A 20,407-nucleotide genomic window follows, 5' to 3' on the forward strand; every position below is an offset into this window, starting at 1 on the left:
GAATAATCAAGAATAATTCGAATAGTATATTTTGGAGGATTCAAGAAACTATTGTTGGAGAGTGAATATGAGAGGATTACTATCCTCATTGTCGTTTAGGGTTTCAGAGTATCTTAATCGTTTAATGGGAAACACTTAAATAGTTAAACGTCTGAGGGCATGACCTCTCATTAAGCTTAATTGAATAGTCCAACTCATCGCAGTCCATTCATGCAGTAAACTCAATCCAATAATTCATCAATAATTAGTGTTTAATAATACCTAGCATAATATAATTAATTAATAATTAATTATTTCAATTCATACTTGATTAATCGAATAATTACTCTAACAAATAATGTTGCACAAATATGAGTTAAAAGTTTCACATTACTTATAAAAGTGGATGTTGATGACTTTATAAGTAAAAGGACTCGTATACTCATTATCTTAAGATATTGGATGAATAAATGGTGTCTTTTTCACTTATGTGTTGCTCTTGTTAACTTATTGTAAATACTTCTCATGATGATGCAACAGTGGTATCAAAACCAAAGGTTCAGTTAAGGGACCATTTTCTTGTATCGAAAGTCTTTCTGACATGGTAATGGTCAAACGATGTGTCTCGTTTAAATACCAGCAACGCAAGTACAAATATGTGGATGAAAGAGCTTCCACTTAAGAGAGAGTATAATAGATAGACACACACTGGAGGAGGAGATTGATGTGCATAAGTGTGAGTTGGAAGTTCCACATTACTTAGAAAAATGAATGTTGAGTACTTTATGAGTGAGAAGATATATTGTCTTAAGATTTTAGATAAAAATGTGATATATCTCTCATTTATGTGTTGATCTTGACCTAATATATATGTTAGTCATGATGACCCAAGAAATAATTCCACCAAATACTCTCATTGACATGATATTTAGAAAGAGAAATTAACCGAAGTGATATTTAGAAAGATCAAACACTTGGATATAATCTTTATTTTAGATAATCACCATGAATTAGATATGTAAATTGTTTTAAAGGATATAGACTGTCAACAAAAGATATCTAGGAATTCAAAGGGATGTAATTAATGATATTTGGATTCTTTAATGTAAAAGAGTTGAGCCCTATAATATTAAGAAGAATGAGGTTAGAGATTTCGTTTTGATCAATGGTCTTGGGTGCATGGTAATTTTGGAGATTACACTTTATGAGGTGTGAGCCTTCCTAGTCCATTCACTTTTGAGTAACTCTCAAGTGATATGAGCTTTGTTCTTGTTGATAAAAATAGTGGGGTATTGCTTTTGATTTGGTGTAGTTGAAGAGAAATTATTTGTCCTACTTTGTTGATCATGGATCTCATTTTGACCAATGGTATTATGAATATGATAGTGCTCAGTTTTAAGGATTGAGACAAATCTCCTAAAGCAATGAATTGAGAGGAAGAGAGATAATTTTCTTAACAAATTTTTCATATCTTATCTTAGTGAACAATTACAACATGTATAGTTTTGAATAGCAGAATTTAATAAGGGATATCACAGCAAGGCACTACTAACAAACTTACATCAGAGCAAGGCACTACTAACAAACTTTGGCTGAGTCATAGCCTTTTAGAAACAAACATAAAAATATAAATAAACTAGGAATAAAAAGCAAGTACTCATTTAATAGAGTATGTGATCTTGATATTTTGAAGAGGGCTTCTTAGTACGATTGGGCCTATCAATATTAGGAATAATGGGCTGCAAGTTGCTAACTCCACCACCCTGGTCTGCAGCTGTATCAATACCCACCCCTACAAATCAACATTGTACTCAAGGTTGTAAACTTCTTGCATAGTCTACCAAGCTTCCATGATACCTCCTCAGGTGCAATACCAGTCCACTGCACCAAGACTTGTTGTTGAAGATCGTCATCAACTGTAATAATTCTAGAATCTAGAATTGCTAAAGAGAGAGAAAGGGATGATTGCCAACAAATCAGTAGGAAGAGGACCGACATGTGGCTTCAAAAGTGAACAATGGAAAACATTATGATGTTTTGAGTTAAGATTCATGAACTATGAAGTTCGATTTATGTTTTATGAAGCTTATTAAAGATGCTTTTAAATTATGAATTCCGCTGTGAGAGATCATGTTTTTTGTATGTTGATAATAGAGTATAGTTTTAAATAAATTTTGAGAACCCGTGTTACGGAGAAAGACATTTAATTGTGAAGTTTTTATGAAGATGTGACACCCTTGTTGGTGGTTTTAAATTGACTTAATTCATATTATATTGTGAATATTCCTTGTAGATTAGAAGGGTATTACATTCAGCACCTGAACCGTTATCCTAGACCATGTCTTAGATCATGTCTTAGACCATGTCTTAGATCATGTCTTAGACCATGTCTTCTTACCAAGTCTTAGATCATGTCTTCTGACCATATCTTAGATCATGCCTTAGATTATGTCTTCTGACCATGTTTTTATTAGAACAAGAATTGGTTCTACAATATATCTCTGAGTTTTGATGATAACAAATGAGTATGTTTGTATGGACAATTTTGGTACTCTAATGTTTGTTGCTTTGAGCGTTTAACAAATAGGTTCTGAATCTGATGAAAGGCGTGGCCAATACATCAGAAGATACCAAGTTCCACATCTGCGCTACACATGTTTTGATGAACATTAGCAAAAGCTTCAGAAGCATCTGAAGTTAACACTCTAATACGAAGTCTGAAAAATCAATCTGAAGACAAGTGCTGAAAGACTCTGAAGACTTTAAGCTCTGAAGATTCATGTTTCTGAAGACAAAAGGTAATGAAGACCAAGTGCTGAAAGACTCTGAAGACTTTAAGCTCTGAAGATTCATGTTTCTGAAGACAAAAGGTAATGAAGACCAAGTGCTGAAGACTCTGAAGACTTGAAGCTTTGAAGACCCAATAGCTTATTTTATTTCTTCCAACTCTTGCTGCCAGCCTTTGAAGTTCAAGAAGAATAGAATATAACATTATGTAGTACGAGGTACAAGGTATAAATGAATGTTTCATTCCACTACTGAGAAAGGACGGACAATGCGTACTATCTTGTCTCCCACTATGATCAAGTTGCCAAACTTCTGGAAGTTCCAGAACTACCCTCCAACTGATATATTATTATATTGGCTATATAAAGGGCTTGAAGAATCAAGAGAAAGCTGAGAAAAGTCACGATCATATCCATTCTTGAAAGACTGTTCAAAACTTTATACTCTTAAATCTAGAATTTGAAATATAGGAGCACCCATACTGTAAACAAACTCTTATTCAAACGGTTGTTTGATTGTGCCTCAAGAGACCTGTTGGTCAGTAGTCTTGGGAAGTTTAGTACTAGAGAGTCTTAAAGGTTGTTAGTCACTTGAGGTTGCTTGTGCAATGTTGTTAGTCACTTGCAGTTGCTTGTGCAGTGTTGTTAGTCACTTGCAGGTAGCTTATGCATTTTATCGTTAGTCACTTGCGAGTAGCTTGTGCAGTGTTAGCCATCGGCAGTTGCCCATGCAATTGTAATCAATTTGGTTATAGTGGATTAAGACCTCGATTGAGAGAGGCTAAATCACCTTGGCGGGTGGACTAGACTAGCTTGAGAATTTCTCAAGTGAACTAGTATAAATATACATTGTTCTTTTCTTCATGCACTTTATAGTTATTATCAAGAGTAAAGAGTGTGTTGTTTAAAGAGAGGAGTTGTTTTTTTTATCAAAGTTTTGTTTGTTAAAAATCCTATTCAAACCTCCCCTTTATAGTGTTTTTTACACCTTCAGTAGGCATCAGAGCTCCGGTTCTGAGTTATGATAAAGAGTTTGAATCATTATCCGGCACTTAACAGTGTTCAGTACTGATCTAGATAGTGTGAAAAATAATGGTTGCCTCCACAAAAACTCCTACCAACAATGTTACTGTTGATAATAACGATAGAGAGCATTATAGTGTTAAACCTCCCATGTTTGATGGAGAAAATTTTGACTATTGGAAGGATAGAATTGAAACATATTTCATGGAATTTGACTTTGATCTTTGGGATCTGGTAGTTGATGGCTACAAACATCCAGTATATGCAAGTGGTGTCAAGATTGCAAGAAGCGCAGTGATAGATGACCAAAAGAAAGCTTACAAGAATCATTTCCAAGCTAGGTCTGTTTTGTTATCTATTATTTCTCATGTTGAGTATGAAAAGATCACAGATAAAGAGACTGCTAAGTCCATATTTGATTCTCTCAAAATGAATCATGAAGGCAACGCTTAAGTTAAGGAGACAAAGGCTCTGGACCTTATCCAAAAATATGAAGCCTTCAAGATGGAAGAAGATGAATATGTGGAAACAATATTTTCAAGATTCCAGATGCTTGTTGCAGGACTTAAAGTTCTGGACAAAGGATACTCCACATTAGATCATGTTAAGAAGATTATCAGAAGTATGCCCATAAAATGGAGACCAATGGTAACTGCTTTGAAACTGTCAAAGGATCTGAACAACACCAGTCTTGAGGAACCGATAAGTTCTTTAAGAAGTCATAAGATTAAGCTTCAAGAAGATGAACCTCGGAGAAGAAGAAAATCTGTGGCTATAAAGTCTAAGTCTGAAAAGACAAAGGCTTTTCAGGTAGAAGAAGACTCAAAAGAATTTGAAAAAGACTCGGGCGGAGATGAATTTTCTCTAATATCCAGAAGATTAAATCAGCTATGGAAACATAGAAAGATAAAGTTCCAAGGGTCAAGAAGATCAAAAGACGGAAATGAATCACCGTTTGGTCAAAAGATAGATTATGGAAAAGAAGTCACATGTTACGAATGCAATGAGCCTGGACACTACAAGTATGATTGTCCAAAGCTTAGGAAAGAAAATAAACCTAAGAAAGTGTTCAAAGAAAAGAATGGTCTCATGGCAATATGGGATGATTATGATAAAGAAGAAGAAGATCCTGATGAAGAATAAGCCAACGTGGCAGTCATGGATAAAGCCAACACAAGTGAAGTGATATCAGAGAAAGAGCTTATAACTGAGGATGCATTAGACTCTGACGATCAAGAAGAATGGCTGCTTGTAACATACGACAAGAGAAAGACGTATGTTCCAAAATTTGGAACTTAGGCCCGGAAGCGTTGTTGGTTTCAAAGTTAATTAGAAAATCAAGATCAGTAGCTCCGGAACCATAGGCAATAAAGTGTTAGGATACTGTAAAAGCTCAAAAGGCTACAGAATCTATAACACAGAAACTTAAATTATAGAAGAATCAATTCAAGTCATATTCAATAATAAGCTTGACTCTGAAAAGTCAAAGCTAATTGGAAAATCTGCAGATTTGGGGATAACTCTTGAAGAACCCAAAGAAAAGGAATCAGAAGTCAAAGAATCAGAAGCTCCTACAGTTGAAGCTGCTAAAATTCTCTCTGATCCTCCACAACATACGAAGAGGTAAGTAGAGAGGTATGTCAGAAGCTATATCTTCGTATGATAGGCTCTCTTCTCTATCCAACTTATGTGAGTAAAATCCTGACACTTTGTGATTATACTGCTGTCTTTTGTTTGATTAACACATTCACAATTAACAAAACTATTTAACAGTTGTTTTAATGGTTTCCATTAGTAGAGTTATCTGTAATGCATTTTAATAAATATAGTATAAGTATAAATATAAAGTTGATTTAATATCACATATTTATTTCTTAAAACAATATCAATTACTTAAATAATTATCTCATTCAAAAGTAAAATAAAAACGACAATTTTACTATCTTTCCAAGTCATTGAAATTCTAAACATTAGAATATTCTCTCATTATACCATATAAATTAACTAAACAATATTGTAACACTAAAAAGTACTAATACAAGTGCACAACATTAATATCCATAAGACAAACTCTTAAAACAAATATATAAAACATAATTAGAGACAATAGTATGACATAACTCCAAAGCCCTACACAATAAAAACAAACACACTTTTTTCTTCTAGTAGGGAGAGACACCTACATTTGCTTGTGTGAAAAACCCATCTTTCATAATCACGTCCTCTGAGTCCTACACAATGAAAAGAATTTTAGGTATTAGAAACCCTAGAAATAAGTGTTATGCTTTTTCATTCAATGTGCTGCCAAAAAAGAAAAAGTGGTTACAGTATATAGCTAGCTAGGGTTTTCAAAGTACCTGACGAACATTAGCTTTCTTCACGGGTTGATGATCAGGCATAAGTCCGAAATGAATGTGTGGAAAGTGGGCCCACTGAAAAAATTAATATGGACCCCACACATGAGCAAACTCTTTTTAACTTTATACATACTTCAACAAAAATATTATTAAATCTAAATAATATTAAAAAAAATTGTCGACAAAATTAGTTCAATTGATAGTTGCGTAAAGATATCAAATATAAATATACAAATTTAAATTATCGTCAATTTTTTTTAGGTTATCATCACTGGTATAATTCGATTTGAGGATCAACTCTGACATCAAGTGGATCAACATCCTTTAGATTGTAGTTGCAGAGGATCGAATCGTGTCCTCCCTATCAAATCTAACGTCAATCACAATTGGATCAATTAACAATGATATCGACAATTTTTTTTACTATGAAAGCGACTTGACTAAGAAAATAGTTATAGTAAGAAAGAGTTTTTATATAATTAGAAGTGATTGAAAATAATCTAAAATGGGAAAAATGTACTTAAGAGAGTAAGGTTTAGAATTTTATTGGATCTCACATTTTTTGCAGCTGCACTAAAAGCCTCTCTGTGGCTTATATCAGGATTTCCAGCTTTGATACGTTGAATCTCATCCCTGGAATTTAAATCATATATATTTTGTCAATGTCATTCTAATAGAAACAAAAAATAAAAATCTAACAACCACTGTTCACCACTACAATTAGATGAATTATCTACAAAAAATTGAAATAAAAAATAAATTTCTCCTTTAATTTAAATATCTCAAATACTAAATGACAAATTGAAATATATATTAATTTCGTTTCCAGTTTTTTATTTAGATATTTTCTTTTTTTTTTCTAGTCATTTATAGACAAGTTTGACAACCATGCACCAGGTGTGTAAAAAGTTTTTTTTTAATAAACTAGAAATATATTGAAGTGAGAACTAAACATTCTCAAAGTCGATTACAGAAAAGCAAAATTACACACCAACTGAACTACGATAGAAAGATTATCAGATCCTTGCAAAAATCGTAAAAATTACTATTGGGGTGGGTAATATTACCAAAAAGACCATGTTTATGAATATTATTTTTATTAAAATAAATTTAAGTTGAAAAATTGGAAACAAATGGTTTGTTAGACCTCTAAAAAATGTTTCACTGGTGGACAATTATTATTTTTAACACAATTTGAATTTAAAATAAATAAAAATTTAAGAAAAAATTAGTAAGGAAATATTTTATAATAATATTTTCATTAAAAAAATCAATGATAAAATTATATATGTTTCAATTTTTTCCACTAAATTCATATCAGTAAATAGATTTTTCCGAGAAAATACTTTTTTTCTAAAATTTTGGAATTTTACTTTTTCTAAACATTCACTAAAAAATCATATGAGTTAATATGATTAAACATTTGTTAATATTCATGTTATAATTAATGAAATCCTTTTTAGATCCATATATCATATTTCAGCAAGGTATTAAAAAACAGTTTTATTAACATAAAAACGACCGCGACAACAATATTATAATTCACATTTTTCAATTAATTTGCACTGCGAAAAGCGTAATCAGTGTCGCAACATTTATACCAAATAAAAATTGCGAAAATCATCGTTATTTAAAAACTTGGATATTAGGGTTATATAGAAGTTATTTATAAGTGTTGACAAAAAAAAAGTTATTTATAAGTTAGTAAAGTTATGTATTAATACTATAAATAAGATGAAATAAGTGATATTAAACTTACTTAATGAAGCGGTTGTAAGCAGATGGAACTCTCTGTCTCTTCTCCGGAGCTGGACAAGCAAACACACGGATATTGCTCAGGCAAACAGACAGGAACATTAAATAAACATTGCTGACCTTATTGCCAAATCAGAACCCTTCTTTCTCTCTCTACATTTTCTCTCTCTATCTATCTATATTTTCCATCATTACCTCATCATTATCATTTTTTTTTCTCTAGCTAACAATCACTCTCTCAATGGATTCACCACTATTTTTCCGGGGGAGAATTCTGTCTCACTCAATGTTTGCATGGTAGGAGACATGCATACATACAATGAGAAACAAAATATAAATCTCACAAAATTTACATTTTTTTTATTACTTTCTTAGTAATTAGGGTTTGCCAAAATTTGTTAGTTAATGTTGAATTTTGAGTAGAGTTTTTGCATTGATTGATGTAAGATGAAAAAAGCAATGCATGAGATAAATGTGCTAAAGATTGTTCTTTCTTTTCCACTTGCAGTATAGTATGGCAGACACATAAACACTGTTTCATATTGAGAAGTGAGTTTTTGATAGGGATGGACTTTTTTTTTTTTACTTTTTTTTTTTGCTTTTTTATTTAATTGGTTGAGTAGCACAACTATGAATGAACTCAAAAGATGTGTAAAATGGACACAAGTGTTTCAGGTGTTTTTTCTTTACTTTTCATACCTTTTCTTCCATTGTGTTATTAAAAAATCAAAAATGAAAGAAAAATTGAAAATAAACTAACTTCACATAACAGAAGAAAAAATGACAACTTATATACATGAAAAAAAATGGAAAAAAATCTTGATGATAACAAATTATTCGACAATTGAAGAAGAAAATAACAAATTCTTACGTCGGTTCGCAGGTGGAGGTTTAGGGATTTCTTCATGATGTCCTCCTCTCATCATTGTGTTCATCATCAAATCATTTTGACTTGGAAGCTGATTCATCATCATGTTTGTTGAAGGTGCATTTCGAATCTCCTCCTGAAATTCAAAGATTGTTGAATTAAACCTAGTTTCTCAGAATCAAACAAAATTTCCAATTCCAACTCAAAATATGAAGAAAACTGAAAACCTAATTCATGAAATACAAACCAAAAAATCTATAAAAAAAACTAGATATTTTTATATAGAAATTCTGATGCAGAAAACGCACACGCAAGCACGCAGGCACACACATACCATAAGATTTTGAGGGTTGAAAAAGTTGTGTCCGAGATGAAACTGATTAGCAGCAGGGAGGAGCAAAGCGCGCATGTTAACCGAGAGAAGGTTGGTGCAATGGCCACATCTCACTGTAACAGTCTTGAACAAGCTTGTGCAAGGAACACTCACCTTCAAAAAAAAAAACAAAAAAAATTAAGAGTGTGATGAAAAAAAAAATGCTGAAAAAAGAAAAAGTGATGAAATGAGATGAGAGAAGAAAATACCGCGAGAACAGTGTCACAGAAATTGCAATGAACATAACAGAGCTGGTCGGAAGGAGAGAGTTGTTGCTGCTGCTGTTGTTGCTGGTCCGGTGAAAAGGAAGTTGATGATGAAGAGGACATGTTTTTTCTTTTGTTTTCTTTTTTTTTGTTTCTCTTTTTGTTGATTCTTCACTTTCTCCTTTTCTGAATTCTTGATTTTATGATTTGATTGATGGGATTGACTGATCAGTGTGAAGTTTTTTTTTGGTATGTGATAGACAGATAAAACACTTCCTATGGATCTGATCCTCTTGTTTGTTGAGAGTTACTGTTTGGGAAGGGAGATAAATATGAGAGCAAATGAGAGAGAGAGAGAAAGAGAAAGAGAGAGATCAATGCTACTTAAGTATTAAGGGATTGAATAGACCTAGAAAGTGTTTTTCTTTCTCTCTCCATTTTTTTATCATTTGCTTAGAATATTTTATTCTTACACTACATAAATAAATAGCAATTAATCACACAAAATTTTATTTAAAATATGAGTTGAAGACATACCTGGAATTACCAGTAATTATAATCCCAAAGATTGATAGAAAGGTAGAGGTTTAGGTCTTGAGAGTGTGCTATTTTTATGTTGTATTAGTTCATATAAAATACTTAAGTTATTCAGAACCTAACTTTTAAAACGAAGATCCATGTTAAAAATAAATAAATTACTGAGAATCTAGCTTTTAAAATGAAGATCCATGTTAAAAATAAATGAGTTCAAAACTTCTATAATTCACTTTGATTTTTTTTTTCAATAAGCAAGATATAATTCACTTTGTAGAGCACGTACTTTAAATATTACGTTTTTTAATAGAAAAAATACTCTAGTCGTTTTAAAATGAATCTCGTTTAAGATTTTTGCACAAGGATTAAAAAATATAATAAAGTTATCATAAGACATAACATTTTTACTAAATTAACCTTATTAATATGTTGGAATAAAGTATAGACTAATAATTAAATGACAAAATTGGAAAAATAGTAATCATTGTTACATTAAAAAGTGAGAATGATATACATTTTAAAACAATTTTTTTTTCTAAAACGACACTCATTTAAAAACGGAGAAGATAATATAATAAAAATGTGGAGATGAAAATCACAAAAATACAATGAAAGTAACCACATAGCACAAGAAGTGACACAACAAGGTTATAACCTTTTCACAAGCGGGATTATTTTAGATCAGGCAATTAAGAGACTACATGCCATTTGTTCTAGACCTACAATTTCAAGTCAAATTTTTGGTACACAATGGTTAATTTGTTAGAACAAGAGTTTGTTCTTCTATCTGAGTTGTTGGATTTATTCTTGATTTTTTATTTTCTCTAAGGTGGTCCCATCTTAAGCACCACTTAAAAATTGTTTCACATTTAATGATAAGGTGGATTTGAAAGTTGTAGAATAACTTAAGTTTATCAAATACTCTTGTGATCTTTTAAGTAATTGGGGGATCACATTATATTCTTTTCTTGGAAGTAGGTTTTAGATGTCCTTGGGACCTCCTTGTACTTGGATCAATTCTTTCTTTGTCTATTGAGGCAGCTCATTGCCATATCATGTTTTTATTGATTGTGGAGCCTTTTATTTATGTAGGAGGTATTGTTAGGTGCTTTCATTTTGGTGTTTTTTTGTCCTTTTGAGTTTTGAGGAATGTTTGATATATATATATAATTTAGAGTGAATATCTCTTAAACTCATTTCTCCTTTATATATATATATATATATATATATAGGGGACGACTCAAGTGAGAACGCTTGGTTATTATGAGAAATGAGAACAATGAATCACAACCATCAGATTTAGATCTGTTGATTTTAATGGACATGATTTGTTTCTCTTTCTATGATTCTTATTATTTATTTTAAATCAACATAGAAAGAGAAACATATCATGTCCATTAAAATCAACAAATCTAAATCTGATGGTTGTGATTCATTGTTCTCATTTCTCATAATAACCAAGTGTTCTCACTTGAGTCATCCCCTATATATATATATATATATATATATATATATATATATATATATATATATATATATATATATATATATATATATATATATATATATATATATATATATATATATATATTTGAGGAAAGATTATTATTTAAAGATACAAAATTTAAATATAACATTTTTTAGTAAAAATCGTTCCAATCATATCAAATTTTACAATTTTTATCAATAGTTAATCAAATTATCAATTCCTCATTTTTGTGTGTTTTATCTTAATGATAGTTATGTTTAACATAATTTATTATTTTTACAATTCTATTTGTTTCAAGATTCATAATATTAATTTTTGTCTATTGCATATCATATATGTTTGTTTTTTTTAAGTTTAAAAATATATATTTTTGTTATTTACACTAAAAGAATTATTTATTATTATATAATTAATGTATATTTTTAATTTTTTAATTTATTATTTATAAATTCACTTTTCAAAAATAAATAATTAAATTTGCCCATCAGTAACTAAGTATATGTATCTCTACATAGATATTAATTAACTTGACTTAATGGAATAATTTACATTTTGTTTTTAAATAATTTATATTTTGTTTGTAAAGGTTGATCCAATTGAGACAAGAATAAAATCGATGGAATCATTCAAACCTAACTAAATCACATGCCATTTAATATTTTCAAATAAAATTTTGACTAGAAACCAAACAATACCAACAACACACTCTAATTAAAACCATAAAGTACATCAACATACTATTAAAAGTATATCATTACTTTTTATGAAATAATGAAGTGTCATAATCAAGTTACATCAATCAACCGGGGTCCGAGAAAACATTTTCTTACAACATAACTAACCCTATAAATATTGATGTGATTGCTTATTTCTATGTGTTTTTGGTAATATGTGATTGCTTATTTCTTTAAGTAAAGAATTGTTTTGACCTTCAAACTTCAAAGTTCATTGCCCTTGACTTATTTATATCTATACAAGATTAAGATATAATATTAAAAAACTATTTCAATCAATTTTAAAGTCAATGTAATCAGAATATTTTAAAAAATGATATCAAATTGAATTCTTTCTATTATTCAATAAAAAATAATATAATTATTATTAAAATTAGAGAAACTCATTGTGGAACTAGATCCAAATTTGACTTGAATAATATATTTGATTTGAATATTAAGTGAACAACTAATTATTTTGATTTCTGAATACATAGGTTGAATGTAGGGGTGGCAAACGGGCATGTCCGTCCCATTTAGGTCTGTCTCGCAAAAGCCCGCGAAATAATGCGGCGAGGCGGAGCGGCATATTAGAGAGTGCGAGTCTAAAACCTTGCCCCGCCCCGCAAAAAAGTGAGGGCGGGACGGGAAGTCCGCGGGCATTGAACGATTTAGGCCTAAAAATAGCAAAATTGTATGAAAAAACTCATGCCTGCAAAAGCCCACAAAAAAACGGGGTGGGGCGGGGCGGACACACTAAAAGGAGCGGGCTTAAAACCTCCCCCTCTCCGCGAAAAAGTGCGATTAAAACGGACTTTCCCCGCGGGCCAGGCCCGTTTTGCCACCTCTAGTTAAATGCTATTATTATAACTTTTAAATATATTAAATTTCCAAATATATTTCAATATATATTTGGATAATTATTTTTTAGACTAAAGTAGTCAAAGTAAAACATATTCAATGATTAAATTAAATTGTAAAAGTAAATTAAAATATTAAAATTCAAAATTCAAAAAAATACTTGTGAGTGTTTTTTGTAAATTTCAATATACTTAGAAATCTATCAATTTAAAAATAAGCTACTCCCTGTACAATAAAAATAAAAATAAATATGGTGAATAAAAGTTGATATATCTAAATTAAAGTTAAAATAAAATAATGATTTTTAAATGAATTTTTAACTTTTTAATTTTAAAAAGAAGATACATTCTTCTCATGGTTGTAAAACAACATATTTGATCTTATAAACATATCAGTTTTGTATGCATTTTTCTACAAGACGAGTCAAAATTTTAAATATATTTCTATCTTATATTTCGGTCTTACTATGTATCGTTTTTTTATTGAATTTTACATAATAGACTTAAACAAGAGACATGATTCCTTTTCACCAAATATTATATATATATATATATATATATATATATATATATATATATATATATATATATATATATATATATATATATATATATATATATATATATATATATATATATATATATATATATATATATATATATATATATATATATAAAGAATTAAATAGAAAAAGAAGCAGAAAGACCTAGCTAACTAGCTAGCTAGAAATGAATGGTCGGCATTCCCAATGGATATGTGTTACTCCTAGAGAGAGAAAGAAGAAGAGAGAGAGAGAATGCAGAGGCGGCAGAGGTGGGGGAACGGAGAGCGAAAGGGACGTGTGCATGGGAGTGATTAGCTTTGCTTCATTCACCTGTTGTTTTCAAAGTTAAGAACGTTTACAGAGTGTCCTCGATTTTCTACAATTCCATTTCATAATATAATAATATCATAGTAATATCATAATCATATAATAGTAATAATAATATTTGCATGTGTCTCCACTAAATCAAATCTTTGTTCTTCTCCTCTCTTTACATTTTAAATCAAACTTGGCGGGCCAGTACTACAATCAAGATGTTTTGTTTAGAGCCATCTTGTTTTCTAACCCTTTCTGACTAGTTCAATACTACTGACCCACCATACTTCTGTCATCAATTTTTCTTTATTTTTTTAAATTTTTTTATTATAATGTAATAAATTTAAGCATGGATACAGTAACAGTAGTACCTGATCATCTTTATTTTGAATTACTACTGTTCATTTTGATTCCTTTGTTTGTATTTTTCTATCGAGCCAATCCAAGCTTTTTCTTTTTCTTTATCTAGACGTACGAAACTTACATATAGGAGTATTATATAACTTGTTTTTTTAACAGCAAAAAAATGAAATATGTTGAGACTTTATTGGAGAAAAAAATTCCTGTAAAAATGCATTGAGAAGTGACATTTTTCTTTTGTTTTTATTAAATTAAAATATAAGTGTAGTTTTTATTTCAAGGGCATTTGAACAATTCTTTGGAAGCGGATGTCAAATTAGCGGAAGCCTTTCGGTTTGTTATGGTGATTAAAAGGAGGAGTCCGATATTTGTAGAAACAACGGGAGACAATGGGAGTTATTGGATAGCAACTTAGGTTGCAAACTTTGGTCGGCAAACGTTGTTTTGGGAGTGGTTGATGCAGAGGGGCGGAATAATCTTGTTAGTAGGATTTGATAACTTGAAATATGGTGGTGGTAAAGGAATAGAAGAAAAGACGGAGATTAAAAAAGTTTTGACATGATAATTATTTCCATGAACATAAGAGGGAAAGTGAATGCACTCAAAAGAGAAAGATAAGCAATTTGATTAAAAAGGGCAATGCAGATATTTTTATGGTACAGGAGACTAAGATAACTAGTTTGGGAAGGTCGGGGGGTTTGTTGATTTTATGGAAGGCGGTAATTTGGAGGTTTTAAATAGTTTTAAAGAGGAGGTCTGTTTGGGGATTAAAATCTGTTGGAAGAATAATATCTATTATTTGGTGAATATTTATTCCTCGTGTGACTTGAGTAAGAAGAAAACTTTGTGGATGAATTTGTTATTGTTTAAGTAGTCTTTCAAAGACGGAGAATGGATTTTGGGAGGAGATTTCAATGCTATTAAACATAGTAGAGTAAGGAAAGGTAAGGCAAAGTTGGTAAACCATAATGAAGAGGAGTTATTTGCGGATTTTATTAACAAGAGTTCTTTGGTAGATATTCCGGGTAAGGGAAAAAAATTCTTGGTATAATGGAGATGGGAAATCGATGAGTAGAATAGTCCGGTTTCTCTTATCGAATAATATTGTTAATCGATGGGGAGTGATTGATCAATTAATTGGTTCAAGGGATATTTCAGATCATTGTCCGATTTGGATAGCGGCGGATAATTCAAATTGGGGGCCAAAACCATTCAAGTTCAATAACGAATGGTTTTCATTTGATTATTTTCTTTGTGGAGAAAGAGTGGAAAAGTTTGAAAGTGGAAGGAAGAGGAGATTTTGTTTTGAAAGTAAAACTTAGACTTCTAAAAGACAAACTTAGAAGGTGGAACCAGAAAGTGTTTGGGAAGACCGATTTGGAGGTGGAAGAGGGAGTTCGAGATTTAAATTTGGCCGATGAGAGGTTGAAAGTGGAAGAGGGAGTTCGAGACTTAAATTTGGCTGATGAGAGGTTGGAAGTTGATTCAACTTTTATGCTTAACAAGAACTTAGAAAAAAAGAAAAGAACCAACTAGACGTTTTTGGAGAAACTTGAGGATTAAATAAAATATGCTTTTACAAAAATCAAGATTGAGATGGATTAAAGATGGAGACTCAAATAGTGGTTTTTTTCATAAGGTGATGAAACATAGAAGAAGACTTAATCATATAGGTATTATTCTTACTCCAGGTAGGATGGTGGATTCGGTGGGGGAAGTTAGGGAGGCAGTTTTGAATCATTTTGGGAACAAGTTAATAGAATCGAAAGAGGTTAGGCCCTTGTTGGATGGGGTTCCGTTTAAAAGTATTAGTGAAGCAGATGTGATGGATCTTGAAAAACCTTTTCTTGAAGAAGTAACAAAGGAGGAAATTTGAGGGTGTGGGGGAGCAAGAAGCCCGGGTCCGGACGGTTACTCATTTTTTTATAAAGAATTGTTGGCCTTTTCTTAAAGATGATTTTATTAGCTTCTTCAATTATTTCTTTACTGGAAAAGTTCTTTCAAAGGTAATCACTTCTTCTTTTTTGGCCTTGGTACTAAAGTCTCAAAATCCATTAAGCTTGGACGATTATAGACCTTTTTTTTCATAAATAACTCTTGTATTAAAAAGAGAGTACTAGGGGTAATCAACCCTTACAAGAGAGAACAGGATAACCTGAAAGCCAACAGTAATCAAAATTCAAATGCACAAAGACGGATTTTTAAACCACTCATAAAAGTTACACATAATTCTATCTTTGGATACTATTACAAGCCACCACCAAGTATGCCAAAGTATCAAATAAAATAATTCTTCGCTATCAAATACCGCATTATTAAATATCATATCATTTCTAAGCTTCCAAATGCACCACCAAATAGTCACTCAAATAGCTGCCACCCTCTTTCTTTATATCTTGCCCGACAGAGAGGTTACGCACATCTAAATTTGGCTGCAACAATCTACAGCAAAATGGGTGTCTAATTCCATCCATTGAGTAATACTTGACCACAGTCTTTGGATCTTAGGACAGAAAATGAATATATGGTTTGAATTTTCACTATGTTGTTCGCAAAATACACATAGAGCCTCTAGGTTATGCAATATAACTCTTCTTCGTAATAATTGTTTCCTCGTCGATAATCTATCCTGCAATAATCTCCGGCCAAAAAACTTTTATTTAGATGGCACCTGGGCCTCCCAAATCATGTTCAGCCCCTGGTTATTACCAAGCTCCAACACACCACCAACTGGATCTTGCATTAACAATTTGTAGAAAGATTGAACCGTAAAGCATTTTGACACATCAAAAGGCCAAACAATAACATCTTCAGAGTTAATATTCAATTCGATATCAAGCAACAGGGATTGCAATCCTTGTTGCTTGATAAAAAGTTTACTAGGCTTCAAAGTAACTTCTTGTGGGGGGGGGGAGTGGAGGAAAAGAGGAAGATATATTGGGTGAGTTTGAAGGATGTAAACTTACCTTTTGAGAACGGTGTTTAATTTAGCTCTTATTAACAGGTGGAGATGAGAATCTTCAAGGCCAAAACTCCCTTTGGTTTGATATTTTGAAAGCGCGCTATGGAGATTTATCGTGTCAAGTTTTTTTGCGATGGAAAAGAAAAATATTCCTCTTCTTTCTCAACTTGGTGGATGGATATTTTAAAAATTGGTAAATATTCTTTTCTTGATCCTATTGTTGCTTGTAGTAGGTTTATTACGTATAATGGTTTCAATACCCCCTTTTTGGGAAGCTAAGTGGTTTGAAGGAATTACTTCGAAGGAGGAATATTCGGAATTATTCACGGCATCTTGCTTAAAGAGAGTTTCGGTTGCGGCTATAGGAGGTTGGTTTGAAGGAATGTGGCAATGGGGCGATTTTGGCTTAAACACAGTGGTTGTGGAAAATCCCGGTCTCACGGTCAGTTTGGCTTCTTTTCGGGATCAGATGGAAGGATTTTATGGTTTATTGGAACGTAAAGACTTGGTAGAATAGACTGATAACTCATAAGCAGAATTTTAGGTTGCCTCGTGTTTTTCTTTTTATGGTAGCTTTCAAATTCCTTTCGGTCCTCCAAACAAGTTTGATGGAGCTTTTGGGCTAGTGTGGAAATTGGATGTGCCTTTTGATAAGTGCTTTATTCATGCTAAAATGACTTATTATAACATAGCACTTATCTTGCTTATTTGACCTATTTCTCACATAAAAACCCCCAATTATTGAATAAACTATTATTGTGCAAGATTACTTGGCTTGGTTTGTTTTTGTGCAGGATTTGGCCTTAAAGCAAAAACCAGAAAACAGAGCATTCGCTGCAGCGAACTATATTTCGCTGTAGCGAACTCCAGGCACTCAAAGACAAAAATCCAGAAACAGTGCATTCGCTGCAGCGAAAGGTAGCGAATGGTAGCGAAGGCCCAATTCGCTGCAGCGAACCATATTTCGCTGTAGCGAATGAAGTCAGAATCAAACTTCCCAGTTTCGCTAGCAGCAAGCAGTAGCGAGGTACATTCACTGCAGCGAACCTTATTTCGCTGTAGCGAACTTTGGCGGTTTCTAGAAGATTTGAATTTCTTAAAGCTGAAGAAAACATTCGCTGCAGCGAAATACCCTTCGCATAGCGAACTCTGGCGGTTCAACAAAGACTTAACAATGAAGCAAGGCATTCGCTGCAGCGAACTTCTGTTCGCGTAGCGAACTGAGGCGGCCAGAACAGCTATAAAAGGAGCAGAAACCAGTTCAGAAGTATTCATTCACTTTTATCTTGTAATACCTTTGTAATAGTAACAGAAATAGAGGCTTTTAGGGAGAGGGAGTTGGACATACATCGAGAGTCGGGAAATCGTCGTTGATGTCGTTCCAACTCGAATCTTCCATTGTTCTTCAAGCTACCATGAGTAGCTAAATCCCTCTCTTGTTGGGATTGGTCGTAGTTCACCAAACAATATGTATTTTCTTTGATCATGGCGTTATATATAATTTATGTTTGAATCATTATCGTTGTTATCTTCGTTTTTACCGTTTATTTCATGGATTGAATTGATATTGACAAATACGATTCTAATCTCGATCCAAGATAACAACTATTAAACTCTAAATGCTAGACATAGATTTAGGTTTAATATTCACTTCAAGTATTGAAACTTAATGCTACCGTATCGTTTAATAGGCTGAGAAATCGTCGATTAAACCATAAGGTAGAAATCTCAACAAACGTTTAGACATGAACTTTGTTGTGAGCAATACGTGATGATATTGAAACAAGCATACATTATGTATAAATGATCTAAGATTTACATATTGAATTGGTGGATGAAAACCAATTCCCAACAAGTCTATTCCTGTAAACTTATCTTTCGTTATTTACGCAATTTTACTTTCCGTAACTTTCAACCAAACAAACTTGAAACTCTATGCTTAGAACTATAGAAATTGTTGAACGGTTTTGATATCGCTCCAATCCCTGTGGATACGATAATACAAAATACTTACATTTGACTTGTACTTTCTACAACATCAAATTAACTCTCCCCAACTTGAATCTTTGCTTGTCCTCAATCAAAGTAAAAACAAAAGCAAGAGTTTCTAAACCACCTTCACATGATTAAACAAATTTCTCAATGGAGTATAGGAGGCACATGGCTCTTTGAAGTTTGAACATCCAAGGATAAATGTTTTATGACTTCCTTTAGTACTTAGACATATTCATGAAACAAGTCTTCCACATAAAAACTATGTCAATCAATCCAAAGCACTAAACATGTTAATCATGAATCACACTTACCACACTTTTTGTATAAGTGAAAATGATGAGGTATGTTGATCTCTCACATGACAAATTTTGCCAACATCTAGATCAATTCATACTTTCATCCAAGCAAGATATGTTGATAAGCAAGAACATAGATCACTAAGGTCTTTTATGGTTGTAATGTGGCTAAGGTACCAAGGAAGTGTCATTTATGGAAACAAAAAGGTTGTTGATTTTTTCTTTTTAGAAGAGCATTCATAAATTGTGATTTTTCTACACATATCACTCATCATACCTTTCTTGTTTCTTTCTTTTTGAATGCATTTTTTCTTGTTGTTCATTTTTCTTTTCTTACTTTTTATTTCTTCTTTTGATTCTCACATCTTTTTCTTTTCTTTTGAAGAAAGTCTTTTTCTCTTTTCTCCCCAACTTGAACAACACCTTACTTTCTTTGAATGCTCTTTGAGATTTGGCAAAAGATATCATGGTTTCAAGGTATTTATTCAAGGAAAAATTGAATCTATCATATATGAACTTTTTATGATTTTCAGAGATATAGAACAATATCCATTAAGTGGTTTACTTAATGTATTGTTCAGTTCATCAATGATAGATTCATTGTCATATGGCTCAAAAAGGGTTTGCAAAAGATCACTCACTTACAAGGGATAATGAGGCTATATTTGGTTTAGTAGTTATGCTCAATTTCAAAGAATTGTCTTGATCCCTTCTATGTCTTTGCAATTACCAACATAAATGCAAGATTAAGCATGAATCAAACAAGTTAAAACAAGAATTTGTCAGTCTCCTTAGCATATAGTGAAAAATGGAAGGTTACCTCACTTTCTTGGATTGGTCATAAGACACATAACTAATCACTAGATTAAAACACACAAAATTTAAAGATGAAGAAGATGGCATGATTGGCAAAGAAATTTTGCTGATTCTGTTGTGTTCGCTGCAGCGAATCAGGGTTTCGCGTAGCGAACTCTGCTGAACTCAGTTTTCT

General features: G+C 31.9%; 2 protein-coding genes across 2 annotated transcripts; one reads left to right on the plus strand and one right to left on the minus strand.

Annotated features, from left to right (window-relative positions):
- Positions 1-5,784: 5,784 nt before the first annotated feature.
- On the minus strand, positions 5,785-9,724 carry LOC131637344 (axial regulator YABBY 1). Its single transcript, XM_058907942.1, has 7 exons — positions 9,351-9,724; positions 9,103-9,255; positions 8,772-8,904; positions 7,905-7,953; positions 6,703-6,778; positions 6,146-6,220; positions 5,785-6,019 (listed from the first exon to the last, which is right to left on the minus strand). Exons 1-7 carry the CDS (start codon positions 9,468-9,470, stop codon positions 5,951-5,953), a joined length of 675 nt encoding a protein of 224 aa, XP_058763925.1. The 5' UTR covers positions 9,471-9,724; the 3' UTR covers positions 5,785-5,950.
- Positions 9,725-14,872: 5,148 nt separating this feature from the next.
- Positions 14,873-16,039, plus strand: LOC131637346 (uncharacterized). Its single transcript, XM_058907943.1, has 4 exons — positions 14,873-14,917; positions 15,038-15,208; positions 15,424-15,635; positions 15,754-16,039. The coding sequence occupies exons 1-4, from the start codon at positions 14,873-14,875 to the stop codon at positions 16,037-16,039; spliced, it is 714 nt and encodes a 237-aa protein (XP_058763926.1).
- The last annotated feature ends 4,368 nt before the right edge of the window (positions 16,040-20,407 follow it).

Source organism: Vicia villosa, unplaced genomic scaffold (assembly GCF_029867415.1).
Source record: "Vicia villosa cultivar HV-30 ecotype Madison, WI unplaced genomic scaffold, Vvil1.0 ctg.001967F_1_1, whole genome shotgun sequence".
NCBI classification, from domain to species: domain Eukaryota; kingdom Viridiplantae; phylum Streptophyta; class Magnoliopsida; order Fabales; family Fabaceae; genus Vicia; species Vicia villosa.